This window comes from Glycine max, chromosome 4, assembly GCF_000004515.6.
Source record: "Glycine max cultivar Williams 82 chromosome 4, Glycine_max_v4.0, whole genome shotgun sequence".
Lineage (NCBI taxonomy): Eukaryota > Viridiplantae > Streptophyta > Magnoliopsida > Fabales > Fabaceae > Glycine > Glycine max.
This window is the reverse complement of record NC_016091.4, coordinates 6,944,425-6,971,196: the sequence shown is the minus strand read 5'-3', so window position 1 is coordinate 6,971,196 and position 26,772 is coordinate 6,944,425. Positions and strand designations below refer to the sequence as shown.

Genomic DNA, 26,772 nt, shown 5'->3' with positions numbered 1-26,772 from the left:
CACTTCCCAGTCCCTTAACTCCTCACTTCCCAGCACCTAACTTTCGGGTGTTGCTAGGTGCACCCAACATTATTGTTGGTGCACCCAGCATTTTAAACGAATGGGCGAAAATGTCCTTCACTTAAAATATAAAACCTATACACCTAACACTATTCACGCGTTCCGTACATTTCTCTTTCCTGCGTTGTTTGGTTGTTTTCGCGACGACGTTCGAGCTTCTTCTCCTCTTGGCGTTATTTCCTTTCCTTGGAGGTTCATTTGCCACGCATTGGGTGGTTCGTTGTCGGCATTGAGGACCTGCAGCTCCGTTTTGTTGTTCCACCGCTGAGGTAAGCTTCGCGTCTCCATTAATGGCTGCGTTTTCGTTTTTCTTTTGTGCGTTCGTACGGATCAACATGATCTGTAAGTGTTATATGATCCGTATAACGTATATAGATCAAGTTGATCCGTACGACTCATACAGATCAACTTGATCTGTATGACCTTTTTTAATTCAAATAAAAAATTAAAAATAGATATTTATGTTTTGAAAAATGTTATAAATAGATAGTTTATTTGTTAGTTTTGTTTTAAAAATAGGTATTGTTTGTGTTTTAAAAAATAATATGTATGATTGCATGGTGTTATGAAATAGTTATAAATTTTAATAGTAAATATATGAATTTTGTAGTTGTTTATTTTATTTCAATGAAAAATAGTCATATATTATTTAATTATGTAGTTGTTATTTTATTTATGAATTTTATATTTTAATTATGTAGTCATATATGCTGTTATGAAATAGTTATAAATGGTGTTATTTTATTTCAATGAAAAATAGTCATATATTATTTGTAGTTATAAATTTTGTAGTTGTTTATATTTATTTTAATAGTAAATATTGAATTTGACCAAAAAATGCATGTGTCAAAATTTGCATATTATGGTTAGAACTAGAGGGTTAGGTCGTGCCTTAGGCATGGTTATAGGTAGAGCCCTGGGAAAAGAGGATCATCATCATTCAAATGATGTTCTCCAGCGACGAAGGCCTACAACATTCGCACGTAGGCAACGGAAAGTTGCTCCTATTGCTGGGGATGCTCCTGACGTGACTGAAGACGTACATGCACATGCTAAAAAAGTTGTTGATGATGCTAAGAGATTTTTAGGTGGGTCGCGTAACCCATTAGTGCTGACTGACTATGGTGACCATGTTGCAGTCATCGTATGGAATGGAGAGGTATTTAAAATTTTTAATTAAATTTATTTGTTAAGTATTTGTTATTATTTAAATTTTTCATGATATTTATTATTATTTTTATAAGTTGTTGAATCATTTAATTTTTTTTGTAGGAACGTCTTGAATTGAAACTATCCTCCCATGGAAGGAAGGTTCAGAAATTTGAGAGGTCTGCTCCTGAAATTGAAAGGCTAGTCGTTGCCACAGGATTAAGTCCTTTGATCGCATGTTCAGTGGACACTGGCGATCGAGGACTTATATCCGCTTTTGTGGAGAGGTGGCATAAGAAAACTAGCAGTTTCCATCTTCTTGTTGGAGAGCTGACCATCACCCTGGATGATGTGGTATCTCTACTTCATCTTCATATTATAGGCACATTCCACAGCTTTGAGATTCTACATGTCGATGAAGCGATCTTGATGTTGGTGGAGTTACTTGAAGTCTCCAGAGAGGAAGCTAGAGCTGAGACAACACAATGTCAAGGGGCATACGTACATCTATCGTGGCTACGATATATTTATCAGAGTAAATGTGAGGCCGAACATTGGACTGTTGTAGCTCGTGCCTATCTGTTGCATATGTTAGGTTGCAGTCTTTTTGCTAACAAGAGTGCAGTACATGTTCATGTTGTTTTTAATACGCTTTCCGAGACTTGAGTCAGAGTGGAAGCTATGCATGGAAAGCTTCCGCCATAGTTCATATGTATGATCATTTGAATGATGCTTGTAAGAGCGACAACCGACAGCTTGCTGGTTACATCATCCTATTACAGGTAATTATTGTCAATTATTATAATTTAATTGTTTTAAAATGTTATTAATATATTTTTAATATGTTAATTTGACATTTGTTTTATTTTGATCTAATCTTTGTAGTGTTGGATATATGAGTATTTTCCCTCTGTTGCTGAGTCTTTGAGTGATCTAGACTATGATGAGATGTCACCACGTGCCTGCCGGTGGATTGCTACGAAGGCTTCTTCAAAGTTATTACCAGCATCAACGTACCAGAAACGTCTAGATGGATTGACAATTGTTGATGTTTGATGGATGCCTTACGGTGACCACCGTGTAATGCGGGATTTTGATTTGATTTCATGTTTTTCAGGTCATATACGATGGGATCCCATTGTCGTCAAACACCGACCAGAGAGGGTGGTGCAACAATTTGGATATGTTCAGACCATTCCTCCATAGACTACGAGTTCAATGTTAGCATTTGAAGATATTGACGATAGGTGGATGCATTTCTCTGACTATCTTGCAGTAGTGGGGCATATTTGTGTTATGCCAGGACAATGTGCATCAGATTACATGCAGTGGTTCTTCATGATTTCTCATCCATTCATGACACCGGCACAGTCTACTGATTCGGCTAGACATCCACCTGTGACGCAGGATGACACATATGTGGAGCCAAATATCCTTGAGGTCCTAGTGGCACCAACAACAGCACCGGCACATGCCCCTTCTAATGTGGAGCAGCCTAGACATGTAGTGGTAAATAATGTTGCATTAATGTTCTATTATATCTCATTTAGTTTAATTTTGAAATAATGTAATACTTTATCGATTGTTTTCAATATCATAGGAGGCTTGCCAAACAATCGCAGAAAGGTTGGAGCGTTTGCTCAACCTAAGGATAGTCACTGCAGGCACAGAAATACACGAGGTCATGGAAGACTGCTTAAGGATCGCTAGGGATGTCACAACAGAGGGCAATGTTTATGTCAGGTCACGACGAAGACGGCGCACGGATCAGTCATAGACGTCATCCATTTTATATTTTAATATTTGGACTATGTTTATAATTTTCTTGTATTTGACAACATTTTAGTTTTCCCAAACATTTTGTAAATGTTAACTTATTTTGGTTTATAATTGTTAGTCTATGTTTATGCCTCTAAATATTAGGGTTAACGTTAACAAATTATTTTAAATTACATAACCGTTAAACGTATCAGGTAACCCTAGTAATGACGTCACAGTAAATTCATAAGTTCTACACCTTAAACAATTAAGTTTAACATAACAAAGCTACTGACAATTATGTGAATATGCAGCCTAACAATTATATATTAATGTAGGACATTACAAAGTCATTAGAAGCTAGATGTTCAGTCTACAGTTATGTCAACATAGTTTCTTTTCAACATCATCAAGTTTTTGTACTAATGCATTCTATTAATATATGGAGTTGGTCACTGCTTTGTTTGAGGATGACAATTCCTAGACCATAACAATGCTAGAGGCGGTAAAGGACAACAGTCTTTTAAATAAACATGTTGTACATGCACAAACAATTTTACGTTATTATAACACAAATGATTGCATAAATTTAAAAATAGGAGTATCTTGAATCTACCTGAACAAAATGATTGTCATAGACGTGACTGATACATATTATGCGATGCACAAAAGAATATGTTGGTAGTTGACTTCTAAGAGGAAAGAACGTCATGTTTTGTTGTAACGACAACGATACAAGAATTACATTATACCTTGATGCAATGATATATCACATCTTGGTTATATCCATCCACTTATCCATAATAACCTGAATCAAACAAATATACACATCACATTTATTTAAAGTTAATTCTTAAAAAGCAAAACATAAATTACATACCATGGATAATCCATCAACAAGTAGGGACCTCCTTATTTCCTTTAATCTGTCTGTGCTACCAAAGAGTTTGATATAGTCATCTGACCATTTGCCAAGTTCTTTAAGCAAATAGTTGCACACCAAGGACCAAGAATCTTCACCCATACCTAATAAAGCAGCAATTGCACGATATCCACAGTTACCGTCAGCTTTGGCATCCACAATGTTGTCAATGAAATCATGTATAAACGGATGAAATTGATCCAACATCGGCATGGTCCTTCTTGGAATGGGCTGGTTAGAAGATGATGCACTGCGCTTCACTAAAGAATTACTATTTTGCACAAAATGTAAAGCATCAACATACTTCCAGTAAGATGGATCACGCTTAGTTGATTTTTGATGTTTTATGTGCGTAGTTCTCATGACACAACCACAACGAGAAGAATTCTTGCCAGCATAATGTACACACTCATACTCAGCATCAATCTGATTTAAAGCATACCTTGAAACCATGCCAAAAAGCCTTTTGTATAAGGTAACTTTAAAAACATGTCCAACCACATGTGTACTTGTTTCAAAGGATGCTTTAATTTCAGTGTGTTGCAGCGTGATCATGTTGTTCATGGCATCCCAAACACTACATAAGCCTCCAAGGCTATTCTTTAATACTCTTTTTAAAGCCCAATGACCAGATTCAACCCTACATTCGAAATACCCAAAAAAACAATATGCAAATACAATAATTAAAATCCATCAATTCATCAACCCTAATAGAAAAAACTTGAACATTTTCATACCTGTTTGTTGTTGTGTTTCCTAAGTGCATCACCTTATTCGTCCAGGCTGTAACAAAATTTTCCTTGTGGGGAATTATCCATGTTTCATTAACATAGTCAACAAACATTGGCTAGGGTGAACGAGAAATTTCAAAATTCTTAAGGCAATCATCGAATTGATGTTCTGAAGGGACAATGAATCAAACTTCTACAAGCATCCATCACATACTCCCAAGCATTTTTTTAACCAATTAGGAATTTACATTTTGCCTTGACATTCTTGTCGTGTGAAACCTGCACAACAAGTTTGTACACTTAGGGAATACAGTTTTCACTACATTCATCAATGCTAGGTCTCTGTCAGTCACAATAACTCCAGGGAGGGCATCACATCTTAGAAAAAAAACTCGAAACCGTTCTAAAGCTCATACCACATTATTAAACCGTTCACCCTTCAGATATGCAAAACCAGCAGAGAATGTCATCCCTATTAGTGTCACACCAACAAAGTCAAGTAATGAAAGTCTGTACCTATTTGTTTTCTAGTTACTATCTATCAAAAACACCAAATTACATGCATTGCATAACTTCGCTGCATCAGGGTGACACCAAAAGATATCACGTACCACATCTTTATCCTTTAATCTATGTCAATGAATATATTGATCTCGTTCAAGAAGCTTCATTAGATGTTGTATTTCAGTATCACTTTCTCTAATGGAAGAACGGTATGCACTTTTTGCATTGTATATTTGTTTGATTGTTATACAACTATTGACATTGTGCTCCTTCAGCGTTAGTAGAATGTTTCTTGGTTTGACCATTGACTTTGTCACATTAGCAATAATTGTTTTTTCATCCTTAGTCAATCGCCCAACATATGGATGTCCAACTAATGACTTCGCCAATTCATGATTATGACTCCTACACATCAACTTCACCATTCAACCTTGCCCTCCAACCAGTGGTTTCCCATGAAGCTTGAAGGGACACCCAAATTTCCTACTTCCAGTATCTCTTCTAACAAAATCTTTCTTCCTAGACCTATACTGACCACTCATCTCACAACTAATTAACACAAATGAAGTCATTCCTCTAATATCAATGTTTGTGTCTGATCTCATAATCACCACCACAAATCCGTTTTCATGAGCAACTGATCGAGCCCACTGCAAAACATCATCTCGGGTAACAAACACCTACAACGCAGCCCACACAGTTTTAGTTTTCAAAGGGACATTCATTTTATCAATTTAATAACAATAATGAAGATTATTACCTGAGAAGTATTGAACGCATCCGAGCAATCAACATGTTGTTCATTCACACCACATTCTTGTTCATTTTCATCATCCATATCAACTTCTTCAGACATTATATTGTCATACATCCATTGATTTTCGTCTATCTTAATAACAAATTAAAAATTTTCACATGACAAACATACAACACCTAACCACACTATACATATAATATCATACAAAACTCAACATAATCTTTTAATGCATACCATTTTATAAACACTACAATTCATAACCATATATATTAAAAACCAAAAACCCTATATCAATCTACATACAAATTATTTCAAATACACATATAAACAAATAATTTTTTTTTTACAAATTTACATACAAACATATTTATAATTAAAAAAATTAAAACTTTAAACAATTTTTACAAATTTTAAAATTTGTATACCATATGGATCAAGTTTATTCGTATAAACCATACGGATTAAGTTGATCCATATAAACCTTACGGATCAATTTGATCCGTATGTTGAAATTAAACATACAAATCAACTCACTCAGGGAAACCAACAACACCAACTCGGGTACCTGGTGTACCTCCGACAACGAACCAATCACCGCAACAACCACCACCCACCGGTAACACTTTCACCTCCACCCAAGCAACACCTCACTCAACGACAAAAACCAATAGAGTAGAAAGCGAAGCGCAAATGCCACAAACCAATAAAAACAACTTAAAAAAGGAAGAAGAAGATGTAGGGATAATTCTGGAATTACCAAAAAAATGTTGGATGCACAAGCAAGGTGCACCTAGCATCACCCCTCACTTTCCCTCTTTTATTATCTTCTTATCTTCTATACATTTTGTTATGTTTTTTATTTTTTATTATTTAACTATGATAAAGTTTATCCTTTTATTAATAATTAAACTGATTATGATAAAAATTATTATAAAGATAACACATGTTAACTTTTCAATAGTAATATAATTAATTGTAATATAAATTATCTTTTTAATTAAAATTTGAGTTGATGATGACATAAGTTATCTTTTTAATTTGTAATCAAATTAACTATGATATAAATTATTATGATATTTACTATCAATAAAAAATTATATAATAATTAATTTCATTACTGTTACATGCGATAACTTTTATCTAATTAATTCAATTTTAATTAAAAAATAATGATAATTTATATGATACTGATAAATGTTAAAAAAATGTAGATTATATTTTAATTCATTTAGTTTTATAAAAGATAATCTATATCATGGTTAATTTAGTTAGTTTAAAAAAATTAACTTATGATTACAATTAACTATAATTTTTTCATAAAAAATTAAAAAGATGGAAATGCACTTCCATTATGTAAGAGAAACTATAAAAAATACAATACTTTACACAAGACAATTATATTTTGATAAAAGGAAACACGTTTCAGGTATATAAAAGGAGGAGCAAAAAATTAAAAAAATATATATTTTTAGTTAACAAAATATATAATGAAATCACATTTATGTTGTATATTTTGTTACATTTTTTCTTATACAATGGAAATATATTTTCATGAAAAAGATATTTTAAAAAATAAAATGAAATCGTATTTCAATGGAAAGAATATTTTTGAAAAATATAATTCAAAGCACACAGAGGGTGATAGCAAAATTAGGGATGAGAATAAATCGATAAAAATACCCTTAGATTAAATTATATATAAGACATCCTGCCAGCGTTCCAAACGAACGCTAAACAGCCAAAGTGTCTCAGGGGTGCTTAGGTTAATGTTAATAATAATTATTGGGCTCAACCCAAAAGAGATATTTCAATTATTAGAGTTGCTTCTAACTGATAAGATAAATGAGTCATTTTGTTACTAGTAAGAATTGTTAGCTTGTTTTCTCAATACTTGAGAAAAACTCGATTACATAATATTTTCAGATAATATATAACAAAGTGTACAACTAGTATTGCGTGAAAAACAATATTTGGTGGACTCATTTGTCATTTGATTTAAACAATTCACTATAGTATAAATTCAATGTTAAATAATAAATGTCTTGTGCTTGATTAATGATAGAGGTTTGGCTAACTTGTTCTACACTATATTTTTATGCATATGTCCATGAATAAACAAACTAGCATGTTTAACCCTACATATTTTAAGGATGGAAGGGAAATAAAATATAAAAAGTTATAAGATGCTCTATCTTTTAAGATATGGGTGATCCAAATGGCTCGTGACCTCTCCTTTACCTCGTTTGTGGTGGAGTCTGAGTGCTTGCAACTGGTACAAGCTTGGTCGCTTGGACAACTCAACATAACACTTGAAAGTCTTATTTCCATGACATCATAGAGGATCGCAAGATTCTTTGTAGAGATATCCATTGCTTTAAGCTTTTGTTTGTTAAAAGGCAAGGTAGTAGGGTAGCCCATACCTTGACCCAGTTAGCCTTTTCTCATTAGGATTCTGTGTGGATTGAACATGCCCATCCCCAAGTGGAAGTCGTGATTCTCTCTTATCTAATTGTTGTTGATTCTTGTGAATGAATTGTGTATATTTCACTTAAAAAAACATGTTTAACCTTACATTCTAAACAAGTTTATATCTTTAAGGCTTGTGTGTGGCTTTTGCATTGACAACACATAGTAATAATAACTATTTTGAAAACTATTAAAATTTGTAAGGACTAAGGTTAATAAAAAAAATTCTGGAATCATTAAAATAAAATTTGTTATATCTTTAAAAATACTATATTTGTACTAACGAGTATACTAATCTATATTTTTTTTTTATCATTTTACTTTTACTCATTTCACATTTTATTTTTCATACATTGCTTTAATAATTTTAAACTTAAATATGATTCTAGTATGTGAAATACGATTCTAGTATGTGAGAAATATGATCATTTTGACTTTGATCCTTTAAATTAATTTGCTTTATCGTTTCTTTTTGAAGAAAAGATTGTTTTATCTTGGTACCTATAAAATTTAATATTTTTTTTTAGTTATTATTGTGAAGTAACAATATTAACTAAGGACATAATAAAAAAAGTTATTAACTTATTATATCATTAAAGAATCCAATAAAACCATCACATAATACCATTGTTTGAATAAATAAAAATTTAAAAATATAATTTACTAAAAGAAATATAAATAATTGTCTTGTTAGATTCATTTTCGACAAAAGAAGTTATTGAACTATTAACATCATAATTATTTTTTTCCCGAATAATATCACATTTATGTTTTTAGTTAATGTTTTTACTTGAAAAGAAGGATTAATTAAAAAAATGTTAAATTTTGTAGGATCAAAATCAAATATATATTTTTTGAGATAAAAATTATATTTAGGCAATTATTTTGTAATAATTGTTGGCTCGTGGCTGAGTATGTTTCCCGCACAAATGGATATGGAGGAGGAGTTTATCCTTTGATTTAAAAATTGTCACCTCGCGTCCCTCGAGTCATAAACCGACATTTAAAAACGTGGAAAACAATCATTACTATTATTATTGCATCTGTCGCGACCCAAGTCAAAGTACTTTATTTCTTCATCTCCCTCACACCATTCCTTGAAGCAGCTCAGTTCATCAGGCTTTTGGATTAATTACAAAATTTCTTCCCTATGGCAACGAACAAGGCATTTGAGAAAAGAATGCTGGGTTTTCATTTTGAGGTAACGAGGCACATAGATTACGCCATGCAGCTGGATGTCGGAGCCACCTCTGTGCATGTGATCCGTGTCTGTTCAGCAGTTACGATTTTCAAGCTCGTTTTTGACGATTTTCTTGCTCGTTCATGTGCTGTGTGGTGCCGGTGGCTCCATTGCCACCCTTTTGTTCATGGTAAGTAGTAATTCCCTTCCTTCTTTTACTTCCTTTACGTGAAATAATAATGAAACTATAGATCGATGGTTGGTGTTCTCTGTCTCTGTTTAAGGAAAGAATTTTAGGACATTGAGTTTTGGTTTTCTACTCATACATTTTTGGTAGTAATTATGAAGATGATTATTTTGATTTTGTTTTGCCTAGTTTATGTTAACAGTGAAAACAAAATTCATAAGAATCTATCATAAAATAAATTATAATAACTATTATAAAAAAATAATTATTACTTCTTGTGCTTTAATTTTCATGTTGAATTAATTATTCTCTAATAAAGTGGATAACTCACTTTAGAGGTAATCTAGGAAAATAGTCCTGGTTTTTTGAACAAGTGATTGATTCGAGAGATACTAAATTTTTAAAAAAATATATAGTTGTGAGGAGAAAACCTCATTATAGATTTAGGAAAGCTAATCAGTCAGATTTTTTGATAAAGATTAATTATTGATAAAATTAATAAATATTTCGTACCAATAATATAATAATATAAATAAAGTATTGAGAGGTTTAAATAATGTTATTGTACACAAAAACAGATAATAGAATAAATAATCTCATTCATTGGTAGAAAATTCAATGAGTGATATTACATATCTTCATTAATTTTTCCATTATCTTGTACCATATTCTCCCAATTTTACTTCTGAGCCAAAATCCTCTTGTCTTTTGTTAAAATTGCAATGCATATAAATCTTCCTCTTACTTAAGCAAAAACTCTTTGTTTTCAAAGTCTACCTCCAGAGTTAAAGCTTCCTATTATCTGTTCCCCTTAATTCCTCAATAAAGACTATATCATATGAGATAAAAAAAACATACAATTAAAGATAATATTTTTGTATGTCTTTGATAAGCACATCCAAGATTAGACTAAACATGTATGGAGTTTTTCTTTTGATAGGAAAATAGAACTTCTATTAATAACAAAACGACCATCAGAAATGGCCCATCAACATTAAACTAGATACAAAGAAAGAAGTATTTGTAGCACAACAATAAGGTGCAAGCAAGTATGATCAAGTAGCACAAACCTAATCAAAAACAAGATTGAACTTACAACTGAGCCTTGATGTAATTTTGTCCCAATAAGAAAGTTCTTAGTTTTATTTCTTGGAATTCTCACATTACTAGATATCCCCTTCATATTTTTTTTATAATCATTGTTAATTGTTAATTTTTTGTTAAAATGTTAGTGGGTGAATTCGTATCCATGATCTCTTCCCTCTTTTCTTTCTTCAACCCTTATATCTTTTTTCTCAACCACCAAGTCAATCTTATAATGTTGTTATCCCTTCATACATGTCTTGTATAACTTGTATATAAGTCAAGTGCATGCCTTTTTTCTCCAAAATTTTCTATAACAATTCTATTGGTACACAGTCATAAACTTTTTCCATGTTGACAAATGAATAAACTCGAGCTCAAGTCAAAAGATTGAAACTTATAAGAGCACCCACATTGGGGCCCAGGGAAGCAACTTTAGAGGATCTAACACCTTGCTTCCGAAGCAATCCCTACTACAATAATTCCTAAATTATTGCTTCCAAGGAAACAATTGTTTTTTCTAAATCAATGTTGCTATGCAATAAAAAACTAAGGGAAATAGATCTATTATCCATTGGAAAATTTTTGTATATGAGTAGAGGTGAACAAATTTAACTGTTAGATCAAGCATTCACTTGTAGTTGTTGGAAAAAAAATATAGTTGTTAGAGTTGTTGAATATAAATAGAGTGCAAAGATCATGTTTTTCCTTAAAGTAAGATGAATGTCTCGCTGACTCATGACTATATGTTTCGAAGAACGCAATTGTGGGGACAAACCAAAAACTTGCAACTTTTTCGTCAAGAATTACGAAAAATTACAATAGGATGTCTGAACAACATTGATAGCCAAAAGATACGTCAACGCTAAAACATCGATGGCAAAAGGTCAATAAAATCTGTCAAAAAAAATTAATGTGCTACAAACAAGTTTGTCAAAGGAAGAAGAGTGGTAGCTCCAAGACAACAAGATGCAGATGCGATTTATTTGGAGTGAATAGGCAATTTAGTCCCTGAGATTGTACCCATTTTGCATATTAGTCCCTAACTTAATATTAAATTCAAAATAGTCTCTATCTTTGCATAAGTGTTGCAAAATAGTCATTCCGTTAAATTTTAAAGTATCGCCGTTAGTGAGGTCAATTTTAGTGCCACGTGGACTATCCACGTGGCACTAAAGGATGACGTGGCATGACACGTGGACGTGCCTGATGCCACGTCATTTGATGATAACAAAAACGAGTAAATAGATAATTTAGTCCCTGACTTTGTACCCCTATTGCATATTAGTCCCTAACTTAATGAAAAATTCAAAATAGTCCCTATCTTTTGCATAAGTGTTGCAAAATAGTTCCTAACTTAAAAGATGCTAGAAATCATGCTTAAAGTGTCCATGCATTGCAAAGGTTGTGCCTAGCACGATTTCTGGCAGCGAAGATTCCTCCTTGGATTCCTTGTCATCTTTTGATTCCTCTGGTTTTTTCTCTTCTTCTTTCTTTTCTTCTTCATTTGCTTTTTTCTCTTCCACTTTGTTTTCCTCTGATTTTTTCTCTTCCTATTCAAAACACACAAAAAAATCAGAACCCAAAATGATACATTGATGGTAATTGAAGAAAAAAAAAAGAAAAAAAGAGAATGGTTATGCAGACCTCGCCCATTGGTGTTGGCAGCTACAGAGATAAGGTTGTTGCTGTGGATTTTTGGTTCTTTTTATTTGTGCAAGTGTGTGTGAGTTCTTTTTCTTATATATGCCTCAATTGGTTCAAAACCATTAAATTTGAAGAAGTCACTCATTCTATCATCATCAAATGACGTGACACTAAAATTGACCTTACTAACAACATTACTTTAAAATTTAACAGAAGGACTATTTTGCAATACTTATGTAAAAGATAGGACTATTTTGAATTTTTCATTAAGTTAGGGACTAATATGCAACAGGGGTACAAAGTCAGGGACTAAATTGCCTATTTACTCGTTTTGTTATCATCAAATGACGTGGCATCAGGCACGTCCACGTGTCATGCCACGTCATCCTTTAGTGCCACGTGGCACTAAAATTGATCTCACTAACGGCGTTACTTTAAAATTTAACGGAAGGACTATTTTGCAACACTTATGCAAAAATAGGGACTATTTTGAATTTAATATTAAGTTAGGGACTAATATGCAAAATAGGTACAATTCCAGGGACTAAATTGCCTATTCACTCGATTTATTTGTGAGAAGAGTGGTAAAACTAGTTGTTGTAACTCTCTCTATATATTCCTTCTAATCTTGTAAGATTTTCGCACATATGAATTATGCAAAACTTGTATAAGATTTTCAGAAAACTATTACTCTGCGATGTTGCTAAAGATGGACTATATCAATTCATCTCTTGAGGCTCTTGAAGATGAATTCATTGATGATTTTCTAAGTGATGAGTATGAATAACATTACATGAGGTTGGTGATGGAAAGGTGACAACAGCAAGCCACTATGAGAAGTAGGTGTACACGAAAATACATTGATAGAGATTATGAAGAAGGGCAAGAAAGATTATTCAATGACTACTTCTCCAATGATGCGGTATACACAGATGAACAATTTTAATGAAAATTTAGAATGCAAAAGGATGTTTTCCTTCGCATTGTACAAGCACTTGGTAAGCAAGATCTATATTTTCAACAACAGGTTGATGCAACGGGGAGGATGGATTTTTCTCTGTTGTAGAAATACATGATTTTTATTCGCATATTGGCATATGGATCATCGACTGATAATATCGATTATTATGTTCGAATTGGAGGAACCATGACTTTACTAGGATTGGATAAGTTTGTAAAGGGTATCCACATTATTTTTGGAGTTGAGTACTTAAGAAGACCCAACAATAATGGCATCCAATACCTAATGCAAATATGTGAGATTCGTGGTTTTCAAAGTATGTTAGGTAGCATTGATTATCTACATTGGAAATAGAAAACTTGTCTAGTAGCATGGAAAGGTCAATATTGTCATGGTGATGGCCCACCCACAATCATGCTTAAAGTCGTGGTGTCACAATACTTACGGATTTGACATGCATATCTTGGGGTTGAGGGTTCAAACAACAACATCAATGTGCTCAACGAATCTTGTGTTTAAAGACGTTATGGAGGGAGAAGCCCCTATTGTACAATTTGCAGTTAATGAAATCCAATATAACATGGGGTACTTTCTGACATATGGTATTTATCTAGATTGGACGACGCTTGTGAAGACCATCCTAAGGCCATAAGGTCATAAAAGAAAATTGTTTACTCAATATCAAGAAGCAACAAGAAAGGATCGCATTTGAAGTACTTCAATCTGGTTCGCAATTATACGTGGTCTTGTGTGTGGTTGGAGCATGAACACATATCAAGCATATATTATATGTATGTATGCATCATATTACATAACATGATTGTGAAAGATGAACCACACACATATAATGAGAATATTGACCGCCAATATAAATATCCCACTAATAATGTGTTGATAATTGACATACATATTGGTCTTCATCCAGTCCTTAATCATACTTGCTTAGGAGAAGAGAAGTTCATGATCCAAGACATCATCAACAATTTCAAGCGGATTTTATGGAACATATTTGAGAACGTTTTAGGTGTGATAATCAATAAAATTAATTATTATTTTAATTATGTAACTCTTATTATTTTAATTATGTCTATGTTGCACTATCTGGAAGAAGTCAAATACTTTCATCATTTAAAATAAAATATAACTTAATTATGTTTATATTTATAGAAGTTTTTTTAATTTTAAAAGTTTAATTAATTTATAAATAATATACATATAAATTAATAAAGAAGTTATTAATAAAATATAATGATAAAAATTTTATGACAGGATTCATTGAAAGCAACAAAAGAAAATTACTTTATTATAGAAATTTATTCTTTAGAGTTACTATTGAGAAAAATAAAAATAAAAAATATCTACATAAATAACTTTTACGAGTTACTGTTGTGTGGATGGTATCCTTGTATCTTGATAGCGAGCCAAATGTACGGTAACGTAGCTAACAAAAAAAATTATATAACTCTTGCCGACATGGTACCTTAAAACATTGCATATGACCTTTATCAAAAGAAAAATATATTTCATATGACAAACTCTTGCACACATTAGGCATCTGAACCCGCCCCCGATAATTTTTAAATGCCTAAAATCAATACAATTTTCAAAGAAAAACAATTATCATCATTAAAATCAACCACATTCAATCGTCCTGAAAATAAATGATGAAAAACAGTACATCTCATGTGTCATCCTGGATTAGATCCCCTGCATTGTCAAAATGAACTGCAGCATGTTCAGTTATAAATCTCATCCTTAAAATTTATTAAATTAGATAAAATTTTCATTTAATAAAATGTTAAGTGTATGTTTGATAGAATGAAATAAAAATAAATGAAAGTAAAAAAAAATTGAATTAAAGTATGGCACTCTGAAATTTCACTGTTTATTTAATTCATTTTTTATTCTCTTTTGTCTCTATCAAACAAACTTTTTTATTCGCTCTCTGCATTTCGCTTCATCTGCACATAATGTAACAAACGTGTCTATCATCACTGGAGTTATATTTAAAATTTTGTTTTAAATATTTTTTTAGTTATTGTAATTTAAGGTTTTTCTTTTTGTTTTTGTAAAATTATTTTTTTATTTTTAGTTCTTATAAATTATGTTTGTTTTATTTTTTATTCTTATGACATTTTAAATAATATTTTTTTATTATTTAAAGTGTTATTTAAAATACTTTAATGATTAAAAATAAAAAAATAATTTTGCAAGAATGAAAATAAAAAAATGTATCTAAACGTTATAATTTAAAATAAAAATAAAAATAAAATATATTTTATTTCATTTCATTTCATTCTTTGTTAAATAATTTAAAACATATTTATTTTCTTCTACTTTATTCTTTTTCTCTCTCCCTTTTTTAATCAATTTAATCACGAGGTAAGACATCGCCTTTCCATCTTTAGAAGGGATGGATATGAAATCCCTCACGCAAAGTTTTAAATAGCATAGGTGATTATTCACCAACAACAAAAAAAATGTATATGTTACTGTCTAGCAATTAGCAATTAGCAATTAATTAAATATGGCGGGATTCCTAATTGTAGCCATGTCATGTGATACAGTCCACACCTTCAAAAAGCAGTAATATTTATATTTTATTTTTGGGTGAGTAAAGGCTAATATTTGTATGCTGCTAATGTTTTGTCGGCCAACTCGGGCGGGCCCCATAAGAGTAAGAGAGTGTAGGTAGATTAAGTTAAATGTGTAGAAGGTATTATTCAAAAGATTTTTACTAAATAGAAGAACCCCTTTATATATACTTTAACTTATTCTTATCTGTCCGATAAGATCAGGTTTTGTATAAGTTTGTATGATTATTTAGTTTACAAAAAATCATAGACATGGTTGTTTTCTAGCAAAAATAAATAGGTAGTATTATTTTTAACTTCAAAATTAGAACAAGGTAGTTCTAACATTGCAATATAGTATAAGGAGAAATGACCTCAGCATCATAAAAGTGCTAAAAGAACATAAAAACTTGTTAGACTAATCAGAGACAAAGTTATTCATTCATTCAGAAGCTTTATAAAAAGGTGTACGGTGTCTAACACGCTATACTATAGAATCATTTTGTTTAATAAAGTTCTGTACGAATGATTGCTTCTTTGTTTTTAGAACTAATTGGTCTATGCTTTAATAAGAAAATTAATTGAAACTAACTGTTAATTCTTTTGGTATGCAGAAAGGAACAACTACCAGTTTAAGATCATAACAATGCAGAATATCAACAGAGCAGAGCAGAAGTGTATTCCTTAAGCAAGCTTACAAACGCTGGAAAGGGTGCTTCTTGCATCATTGCATTTACTATTAAGGTGCGAAAAAGTTACCAGCGTCTCAACCTTTCATAACTTTACTCACATTTTATGTCAGAGTTATTCTTTGTAAAATGAGGTTAAATAATTTCATCGTATATCATAATTAAAATACGTGTCCTTTTGTATCCATTTACTTTATCTCAGTAAACCTATTAAAACACGAGTCTAAATATATAAACATTATTCTTAATTATGTTCGTTCATTTAACATAGTTTTCATGATTAATTAAAATTTATTGAAATCATGAAATTAGATTCGCATAAATTTATAATTTTCAATAGGCAAATGTTAAGTAACTTAAAATAAAAAGATTTTTACTGAGATGAATAAAATTGAATTATCTTTCATTTTTTTTTTCACTTTCCTTTTAATTTTTTAACTAGTGTTAGCCAGACCTTTTCAATAAAATCAAAGTCATAATCAATAATGTGTCGAACATGTAGAGAAAGTTGTTTAATCCTACAGTAAGTTAGAGAGTTCCACACACTTTTTTTTTCCTATCTCAGAGAAGTCCATGTAACGTGTATGGTTTTTCAAGAAAGGAGACATAGCTGAGTGGTCCACTTCCACTTATTTGGTGTTACATAGGATATGGTACACACTGCTGTGTGCTCTTCAATTCACTCCAGCACAACCTCCTCCTGTTGTGTCTCTTGCAATGGAAGGTCTCTCAGAAATGGAAAGCGTGATAGAAGAACCCCTTTTGAGCAAGCAGAATTCCAATGCCAAGGGTGGCTTCAGAACCTTACCTTTCATCATAGGTAATATGGTACAACTTTTTTTCAGATATGTGTGTTAGTGAATCTGTTTCACATTTGTTAAAACCTTATCTATTTGTATGCTAATAAATGTTCTTGTGGCAGCAAATGAGGCCTTTGAGAGACTGGCTAGCCTCGGGCTTATGCCTAACATGATATTGTACTTGACAAGAGAGTATGGCATGCAGACGGCAGGAGCCACTAATTTTCTCTTACTATGGTCTGCTGCCTCAAATTTCACCCCTTTCGTTGGTGCTGTCCTTTCAGACTCCTATGTGGGTCGATATTCCATGATTGCTTTTGGATCTATTGCAAGTCTACTGGTAATTTTCTTTCTTTTCTCTTGTAATGAAGGTTTTAAATTGTGGTCACAGTTGCAGTTTTGTCACAATTTTTAGCATTGCGAGAAATTGGAAGGAAATGTGACTGATGCGGCCGCAATTACGATTCTGATACATTGTTTGTCACTTTTTAGTCACTGGTTTTGGGAATGTTTGGATGAACACCTCTATAAGCACTTATAAGAGAAGAAATAGGAAGAAAAAAATTAAAGAAGTTTCTCCATAAGCTAAAATTAGTTTACGGAAAAGCTTATTTCATGTTTCCTTCTTATTTTCTTTTCTACAAGTGCTTGTATAGAAATTTATCTAAACTTCTTCATCTCCATTGCTCGGCTTAGAAGCTTTTGTTTTGATTTGTTTTGTTAATTTTGTATGCTAATATCATCCATGACCTGAAATGATAAGTAATTACCAGTACTGTGTCGATATACATAAAATCAGTAATTAAAATTGGTTTTTGGCCCTTATTTGTGTTGGGGTTGTGCAGGGGATGGTTCTTCTATGGTTAACAACTTTGATTCCTTTGTCAAAGCCACTTTGTAACCAATTTACCAACAGCTGCAATAACTCTCCTACAACAATTCACCTTTTGATCTTGCATTCTTCTTTTGCCCTCATGTCCATTGGAGCTGGAGGCATAAGATCATCCTCCTTGGCCTTTGGTGTTGATCAGTTGAGTAAGAGGGACAAAAATGCAGGAATCAAAGAGAGCTACTTCAGCTGGTACTATGCTATTGTTGCAATGTCATCACTGATAGGTTTAACTGTTGTTGTCTATATTCAAGATAACATGGGGTGGGCAGTGGGGTTTGGAATTCCCGTTATCCTAATGTTTGTAGCAACTGCATCATTTTTCTTAGCTTCTCCATTTTATGTAATGGTGGAGGTTAAAAGGAACATGCTAAGTGGGTTAGCTCAAGTCCTTGTAGCCTCTTACAAAAATAGACTTCTGCAGTTACCACAGGAGACCGAGAATGGTATCTACCACCTAGAAAAGGATTCCGATCTCCTAATGCCAACTGAAAAATTAAGGTATGATTTGTTTCTTTTGTTCAGTTTATCATGCTTTGGAATTTTTATATCTTCAAATTGTTATAACTTATAAGCATAGCTACTTATTGCATCAAAATTAGATTACATCTTTCAATCATTACTGAAACACACCATTTGGACAACCGGACAACCAGCACAGTTGTTAATTAAGTTTTTACATGTAAGCTTGGAAATCCTCTACTTTTTATTGGAGTTTCTATAAGTTGGATTGCTATTTTTAACTGAGAATGTTTACAATATTGGTCCGGAGGATCATGTACGTAGTAGTTGCTAGCTAATCACTTGGATGGTCCTGTAAAATATTTTTATGTAATAAATTGAGAGCAAAGGCTTGATTAAGTTATTTTGTTTGCTAGGTTTCTGAACAAAGCATGCTTGATTAGAAATTCCTTACAAGATCTAACACCAGAGGGAAGAGCTTTGAATCCATGGAACCTTTGCACAGTAGACCAAGTGGAAGAACTGAAGGCACTTATCAAGATAGTCCCAATTTGGTCAACAGGAATCATGATGGGTGTGAACATCAGTCAGGGTTCCTTACTGGTACTAGAGGCGTCCTCCATGGACCGCCACATTACGTCAAACTTCGAAATTCCTTCAGGCTCCTTTGTGACATTTATGATTGTATCTCTAGTACTTTGGGTTATAATCTATGACCGAATTTTAGTCCCTGTGGCATCAAAGATAAAAGGGTCCCCAGCATGCATAGGAGCAAAACAAAAAATGGGAATTGGTCTTTTAACTGGTTGCATAGCAATTGCATCCCTAGCAGTTGTAGAGGATATTAGACGCAAAATTGCTATTGAGAAAGGCTATGAAGATCAACCACAAGCTGTAGTGAACATGTCTGCTTTGTGGCTCTTACCGCGCCAAATCCTTAATGGATTGGCTGAGGCCTTAGGTGTAGTAGGACAGAATGAGTTTTTCCTCACCGAGCTACCTCAATCTATGTCTAGCCTAGCGTCCACTCTTAATGGCCTTGGCTCTTCTGTGGCAAATTTGGTTGCAAGTTTCATTCTCAGTGTTGTTGACAATGTCACTGGAGGTGGAGGACATGAAAGCTGGCTTTCAAGCAACATAAACAAGGGTCATTATGACTACTACTATACTTTGATTTGTGCTTTGTGCTTTGTAAATTTTGTATATTTTCTCTACTGTAGTAAATCTTATGGTCCTTGTAAGAATAGAGGAAAGTAGAACTTTAGATCTTATGATCCTTGTAAGGATAGAGAAAAATAGAACTTTAGATCTTATTTATGGTTTGTAGATGGATACAGATGATGTTAGTAGTACCTGATCATTATATATTTAATGTTACTTTTATAATTTTTATACACTGCTAAGTATCTCACACATATCATGTCATGTATCCTGTCTGTGCATCATAAATGTATACTCCGAAGTTTATACTGAAAGAAATTTATAACATATCTACGTCATGTAAATGGATATTAATTATCACGTAAGAGAGAAATAAGAAGAGGGATTCATTTTTGTGAATTTTTGTTGGGGAATAAGAAACCAAGAGATAATGTGAGAATGGTTCCCATATATCTTTATATTTATTTAAAATAATTCTCACAATATTTAGTAAGAGTCGATTTGTGTATAGAAATGATTCTTACCTATTAGTTACGTCATTCCTTTCAAATAGTAAATCCAGTTAAAAATAGTTCCTAACTTTATTAACTCGCATCAGCACCACTACTTTCGGATTAAAATATAAGCAAAAGAAATTTAAAAATATAAGTAAATTTTAACCAATTTTTTTTATTTAATGATAATATTTTTAAACTATTCTTTATTTAATTAGAATTTTATTTATAACAACTTTTTTTTTGTCCAATGAATTAATATAAATGACACTTCAAAAAATAAATTAATTTTTTGTTGAGATTATTAAAATTAAATTATGTTAATTAATTTTATTAAATGTGAGTTAATTTTTCTTTTTATATTTCAGTTGGGAAAAAATATTATTACTAGAGATGCTTTATTGGGCCCACTGATGCACTTTTCTTTCATGTTTATTGGGCCCACTTGGGTTTGAAATTTTCTTTCTTTCCATTCCGGCTATATTTACGGATTTCCATCAGTTTATACGTTTTTTCTTTTTTCATTTTTCTGGTCTGAATGAGAGCTTAGGTTTGCATCAATCACGTTCTGAATTGGAGTGGTGTGACAGCAGAAATCCTATTTTGATTCTCTTTGTTCTACGCCATTACCCTGCGAACTGTATCCATGTTTACTGTGTTGCATTTCCCCCCTAACTTCATGGCCTACGATGTTATAAAAATTAGATCAATTTTTGAAGTAATAAAAGTATTGTTTTATGATTTATTGTTTTTTTAATATAAACGACAAATATCATTTATTAAAGATAATTTTGTCTGTACACAAAAAAAAATTAAATAAAGTACACCAAAAAAAATTGTCTGAGTCGACAAACAAATTCATTTTGTGAGAAACTTTTTAAAAATACAAAACTAAAAAATGAGGTATTACTTTAAGGATAATCAAATATGTATTATCTGAATCAATTATTTTTCAATTCAATTATCGGTGCAATCATGATTTAAAACCTTGATAGAATAAAAATATTTAATATGCATTTTAAGAATATATAATATTATAATATATATAATATGTTATTGTATAATGTTATATATATATATATATATATATATATATATATATATATATCATCTTATAAGTTTTGTGAAATAAAAATAGATAATAAGAGACTAAATAATAATTTATAAATAAACACCACGCACAGACATTTCTAGTATTGGATATTCATTTAAATTAAAATATTTTTCTGTTGAATAAAAAATAAAAAATATAGCAAGGGGTTCAAATTACTACATTAGTAGTTTTCAGAAAATATTACAATAAAAAAATAACATTGGGTTCAAAGTGTTTTTCATTATATTGATAATATAATAATATCATCATTGTGTGTTAGTATTTTCATTTATTAATCAATTGTCAATATCTAGAAGTGCAATATTAAAATAATAATTAAAAATGATATAAACAATGTAATGTTAAAATAAACAATGTAATATAAAAAATATAACAAAAAATAAAATAAACCTAACTTCCATTATTCCACGATAAATTAAGGATAAAAAAATAAAATATAATAAACTAAAAACTAGAATCTAAAATATTACTTGAAGTAGAGTATTTTTTTATCTTTACTTGGAGTAGAGTAAAAAAAAGAAAAAAAACTATACATTAATTATACATCATAAATTTATTAACTTTTATGATAATTATTTTAAAAGTCATACAAATAATTAATATTATAAATTCATAAAAAATACTATAATTTTTTTTAGCCTAAAATATATTTGGGATCCCTATAAAATTTGAATTAATATTTTGGTTTTCAATTTTTTGTATTAATTTGATCTCTATTAAAATAAAACGTGTTTTTTATAATCCTCATGGATAATTTCGTTATATAATTCTCTTATGTGACTAATAAATTTAATTAATTTTTCTCTCTATCTTCCCTTCGGAGTGCACTCAAAATACACTAAAATTCATTGTTATTTCATATTCTCTTTAAATCTCATCAAAAGTATGAGAAAATCACCCATGAAGTGACCAAAAATTACCAATTTTAGTGATTTTTAGCCACAAAAAATTATTACATTTATTTTGGGAGGTTTTAATTGTCACAAATTTGCTCAATTAATTTATAATCAAATTTCACATGTAAATTCGTTAGTTACATTGGATTCCAGTTTAACGAAATTACCGCTGATTATGCAAAATATGTTTTATTTTTACATGAATCAAATTAATTGAAAATTTTTAAGAGAATCAAATTAATATTTTTAAAATTTTCCAGTAACTCTAAACATATTTTACCCCCTTTTTTTATTTGGTGAACATATTCAAATTAAAATAGAGTGCAAACAGACAATTAAGTTGGATCAGTTACGAGACAATCAAACAAAATCCAAATAAATCTAGTAGGAGTTTTTTCCGATCAGCAACAGCAATCTAGTAGGAGTGGGTTACGTATGCTTTTGTTTAATTACAAGCCGAATCACACTGTTTTTGTATATTATCGTATATATATTAGTTATATATGTAGATGGAGCCGAATAAGTACTTATTTTTATATAATTAAATGGTAATAAATTAATATTTTTGAATTTATAAATTATATGTTAAGTTTATGGTGAATAATTTAAATTTTTATATAAAGTGATTTTTGACTATTATAATTCCTAAAAAAATGGGTTAATTTAAAAGGATAAGAGATTAGGAAAATCAAGTATACAAATTAAAAAAAAAAACTTTAAAAAAAGACAATTTGAATTTAACAAACACTTCACTTATCATATTTATCACTTTTTTACTTTTAATTTTTCTTCTTTACACCTTAATTCATGAGTCAAAATAACGAAATACAATACATGTCCGGTTGCTGAATCATGGATGGATCATTTTTATCAGTTTTGAAAAGTTGAGACACCGAGATCAGACTCGATATGGATAAGTTTCATATATATTTTTTTAATTTATCCAATATAATCCGTTAAATCGATTTAATTTGATTTTTCTAATGGATCAATTTGGGTTAGTTGACTCAATGATCAGATCCCATTTTATAATCCTTGTGTAAAGCATGCATTCCATGCATATTCGTTAAGAATACACAACTAATTTAATTATGAGACCGAGATTTCATTTAATTAATATATAGATATTTTTAAAACCAAGAAATTTAAACTTTGGTAAAAGGTGATTCGGTAGTACGTAGGACAGTCCTTAAGTTAATATATAGATATTTTTAAAACCAAGCATATATAAGATTTGCTAAAGTCCATTCAAAAATGTGAAAAATTAAATTAAAGATATACATCTTAGATTAATTGAGCAATTGACACATCAAATAAGTGACATAAGGTAGGGCAGGGTTCTAGTTTTTATTATAATACTAGTGAACCATGATGTGAATGCCATTTTCAGAATAAATTAACTAAAGACAATGATTATTTAGTATGTTGAGAGAGAAACAAGTTGTTTTGGCTTCTAATATCAATTGCCACTTAGGGTTTGGGTCGCTTGTGCAATAAGCTAGTACCTGGGATCAACCGGAACCTAGAAGACATGTTGCCTTACTTCCGGAACGCCATCAACAGGAAAAATCTCCTCTGGTTGATATATACCATATATTGTTTACTAGTTGGTTGTCAAATCTTCTTCCTGCACTTAAGTTCCAATATAAAGTAACTTAATAGCTAGTGTTACCTTTAATTTTAAAACTAGGAAAAAGTCTTTCGAAGTTTGGTCTGGGAAAAGTTATTGTCGCCATTTAGACCAATGCACAGATTCTTATTACTCCGAAACAACGTACGGTGAAGTTGTCTACATGGGCTCCATATACGGAATATTATAAAAAGACGACAACATTACATGGACCACCACTTAGAGTGGAGTGACAAGAGCTTCACGAACTCAATGACCACAGTGACAGAGTTGGTGGCAGCTATTGATAAGAAGGTATCAGCCTCATTGGACTCGGCGGAGCCACCACCGGCCAAGTCGGGGAGAGCCCTAATAGCAATGAAGGGTACCCTTTGTTGATAGCAAATAAGAGCCACTGACGCACTTTCCATGTCTACTGGGCTCACATCAAATTCGTTGTAGATGAAAGACCTGTATGCTGCATTGTCAAGGTAGATGCTTTGGCTAATACCTCTATTCACAAGCTCCAGCTTCGGTGTCGTTGTTAAGCATGTCTTCGAGTTTATGCACGACTCTAGCTCCAAGTCATTAATTGTTGTTATATAAAAATATACTCCATTAATGATAGTACTATAAAACAAAAACTAGAACCCTATTGGAACTTCACTGTCAAACCTTTTTTTTTTTTTTATAAGCAAGTATCAAATTTTTATACTTAGATCACTTAATACTCCCTAAATTCCAAATTTAATGATTATTTTTATTACCAGAAATCAATTGATGTTTTAACACTTTAAAAAAATCAATATTAATTTATGTTTTCAGTTTTAAATGAAATATTAAAACATTTATTATGCTCTAATAAATATTGTGATCTTGATATACTAATCAATGCATTTATTAAAGTTAAAAAAGAAAATTAAAAATATTTTTACTAAAAATTAGTCCCTAATAAATACTGTGTCTTAAAATTCTTTTTTCTTTGTAGATTAATAAAAATTTAGACAAAATTATCTTTCTAAAAAATGGATTAATTAAATTTGTATTCTAAAAAAACTATTAGGTAGTGACAAGCACAAAAGCATGTTGAGCATTTTCTTTGATTCATAAAAATTGAATTAAAATATCAAAATATTTATAACAAATGCACGCGTGGAAAAAAGGCCATTGATCCTACTGATTAAATGTCTTTCAATTAAAATATCAAAACTATTAAGTAGTACTCTGATCTTTCTTGGTGCCAATTTGATTAAATGATGATAGACATGGAAAAAGGCCATTGATGCTACTGATGAATTTTTTATAAGCTTTAAAGCCTAGTTTGCTTCTGGACCTTTAATGAGTTTGGCTTGTCATCGATAGATTGAAGACAGTAGTGTACTTGTTACCTTCCAAAATTGAAACATGCTATATGTGACAAAGTAATAGTCTGATCTTTCAGTTTTGATGTTTTTCAACTATATGTATTGCCAACTATACGTATTCGGCAGGAATTGGTATTTTCCACTCGGGTTGAAGATCAGCTGACAATTAGAACCTTTTCAAATCTCCAAAAAAGTTTTTGTTCATTTTATACAAAGATATGTGCCTAGAGTTTTGGTTGAAAGTTGTTTCTATGTATGCCATCTTTAACGGAGCTTACATCTTATATTTCACAAAAAATGGTTTTTGATAGTATATGTTGTCATTTGATCCAAGTAGTCAACCCCATCTATGAGATAAGGCTTGGTTATTGTTGTATGCCGTTGTACTTCATACTTCTGATATTTGTAATATATTTTCTGTAACTCTAATTATTTAGTAAAATTCCAGTACTCATGTAATACCTACTCTTTGGATAGTTATCATTTAACCTGTCAACTGCTCATGATATTAATTTGTGCATATAGTTTCATTCTGTTTAGTTCGTTATTTTCAACTATTTTGATATTAATAAGTATTCTGTTTGATTTTATTATTAATTGGCTGTTTGATTCGTTACTTTCAACTGTCATGATATTAATAAGTATTCTGTTTGATTTCATTATTGATTGGCTGTTTGATTCGTTACTTTCAGCTGTCATGATATTAATAAGTATTCTGTTTGATTTCATTATTAATTGGCAAGTGTCAATGGTCTTCTTTTCTATGGGGAAGGTATGCTACTATAACATTGTGAATTAGGATAAGGTATATGTTTCACGCACTCACAAATTGTGATATGACAAAAAATGAGAATTAAGTGCATAAAAAGAGTAGTAATAACGGGATGGTATGACAGAAAATTAAAAAATAATTCTTTTAAGATGATTGTTAAAAATCATCTTAAAAAAATACATTTTTCTCAGACGATTTTTTACATAACTATCATCAATTCTCAATACAATTCGAATTTATTTTAGATCCGTCTTTAAATGTCGCTTTTATAATAGTGACGTTATCTATTGAGCATTTTCTGAACCCACACACTTTGAATGTCATTTTCAGAAATTGAAATTATGCATTTAATAAGTGTAGCGCAAAAATATAATATTGTACTGGCTTATATCTATAACCATATATGATTGTTCTCAGCATATATAGCAATATACCTTAGATTAATTGAGCAATTGACACAACGTATCCTAACCAATTCACCACTTGGAATTTTTTGGGTTTCCATGAATAGTATAAAACAAAACAAGTAACCTACCAAAACGTG

General features: G+C 31.1%; 2 protein-coding genes across 4 annotated transcripts in view; one reads left to right on the top strand and one right to left on the bottom strand.

Moving 5' to 3' along the window:
* Window positions 1-9,385: 9,385 nt before the first annotated feature.
* On the top strand, window positions 9,386-20,231 carry LOC100809846 (protein NRT1/ PTR FAMILY 1.2). Of its 3 annotated transcripts, none has more exons than XM_006578160.4 (6): window positions 9,389-9,717; window positions 16,593-16,722; window positions 17,315-17,487; window positions 17,590-17,807; window positions 18,313-18,857; window positions 19,235-20,231. In XM_006578160.4, the coding sequence occupies exons 3-6, from the start codon at window positions 17,385-17,387 to the stop codon at window positions 20,073-20,075; spliced, it is 1,707 nt and encodes a 568-aa protein (XP_006578223.1). In that variant the 5' UTR covers window positions 9,389-9,717; window positions 16,593-16,722; window positions 17,315-17,384; the 3' UTR covers window positions 20,076-20,231. The 3 variants fall into 3 exon arrangements, with proteins under 3 accessions (XP_040870802.1, XP_006578223.1, XP_003522705.1); XM_003522657.5 differs by having other exon boundaries at window positions 17,233-17,487; XM_041014868.1 differs by having other exon boundaries at window positions 9,386-9,717; window positions 16,593-17,487.
* Window positions 20,232-24,218: 3,987 nt separating this feature from the next.
* The window catches only part of LOC121174821 (5'-methylthioadenosine/S-adenosylhomocysteine nucleosidase-like), a 3,380-nt gene continuing 826 nt past the window's right edge, over window positions 24,219-26,772 (bottom strand). The window contains exon 2 of the mRNA XM_041015119.1: window positions 24,219-24,666. Coding sequence (XP_040871053.1) covers window positions 24,317-24,666 — 350 coding nt within the window. The 3' untranslated portion in view covers window positions 24,219-24,316. The remainder of the gene's footprint in view (window positions 24,667-26,772) is intronic.

Excerpts from the sequence above, each read along its gene's own strand:
- LOC100809846 (XM_041014868.1), top strand. The coding sequence starts at position 17,385 with ATGGAAGGTCTCTCAGAAATGGAAAGCGTGATAGAAGAACCCCTTTTG. Across the intron at positions 17,488-17,589 it reads AACCTTACCTTTCATCATAG|CAAATGAGGCCTTTGAGAGA; the intron begins GTAATATGGTAC and ends TTCTTGTGGCAG. Across the intron at positions 18,858-19,234 it reads ATGCCAACTGAAAAATTAAG|GTTTCTGAACAAAGCATGCT; the intron begins GTATGATTTGTT and ends TTTGTTTGCTAG.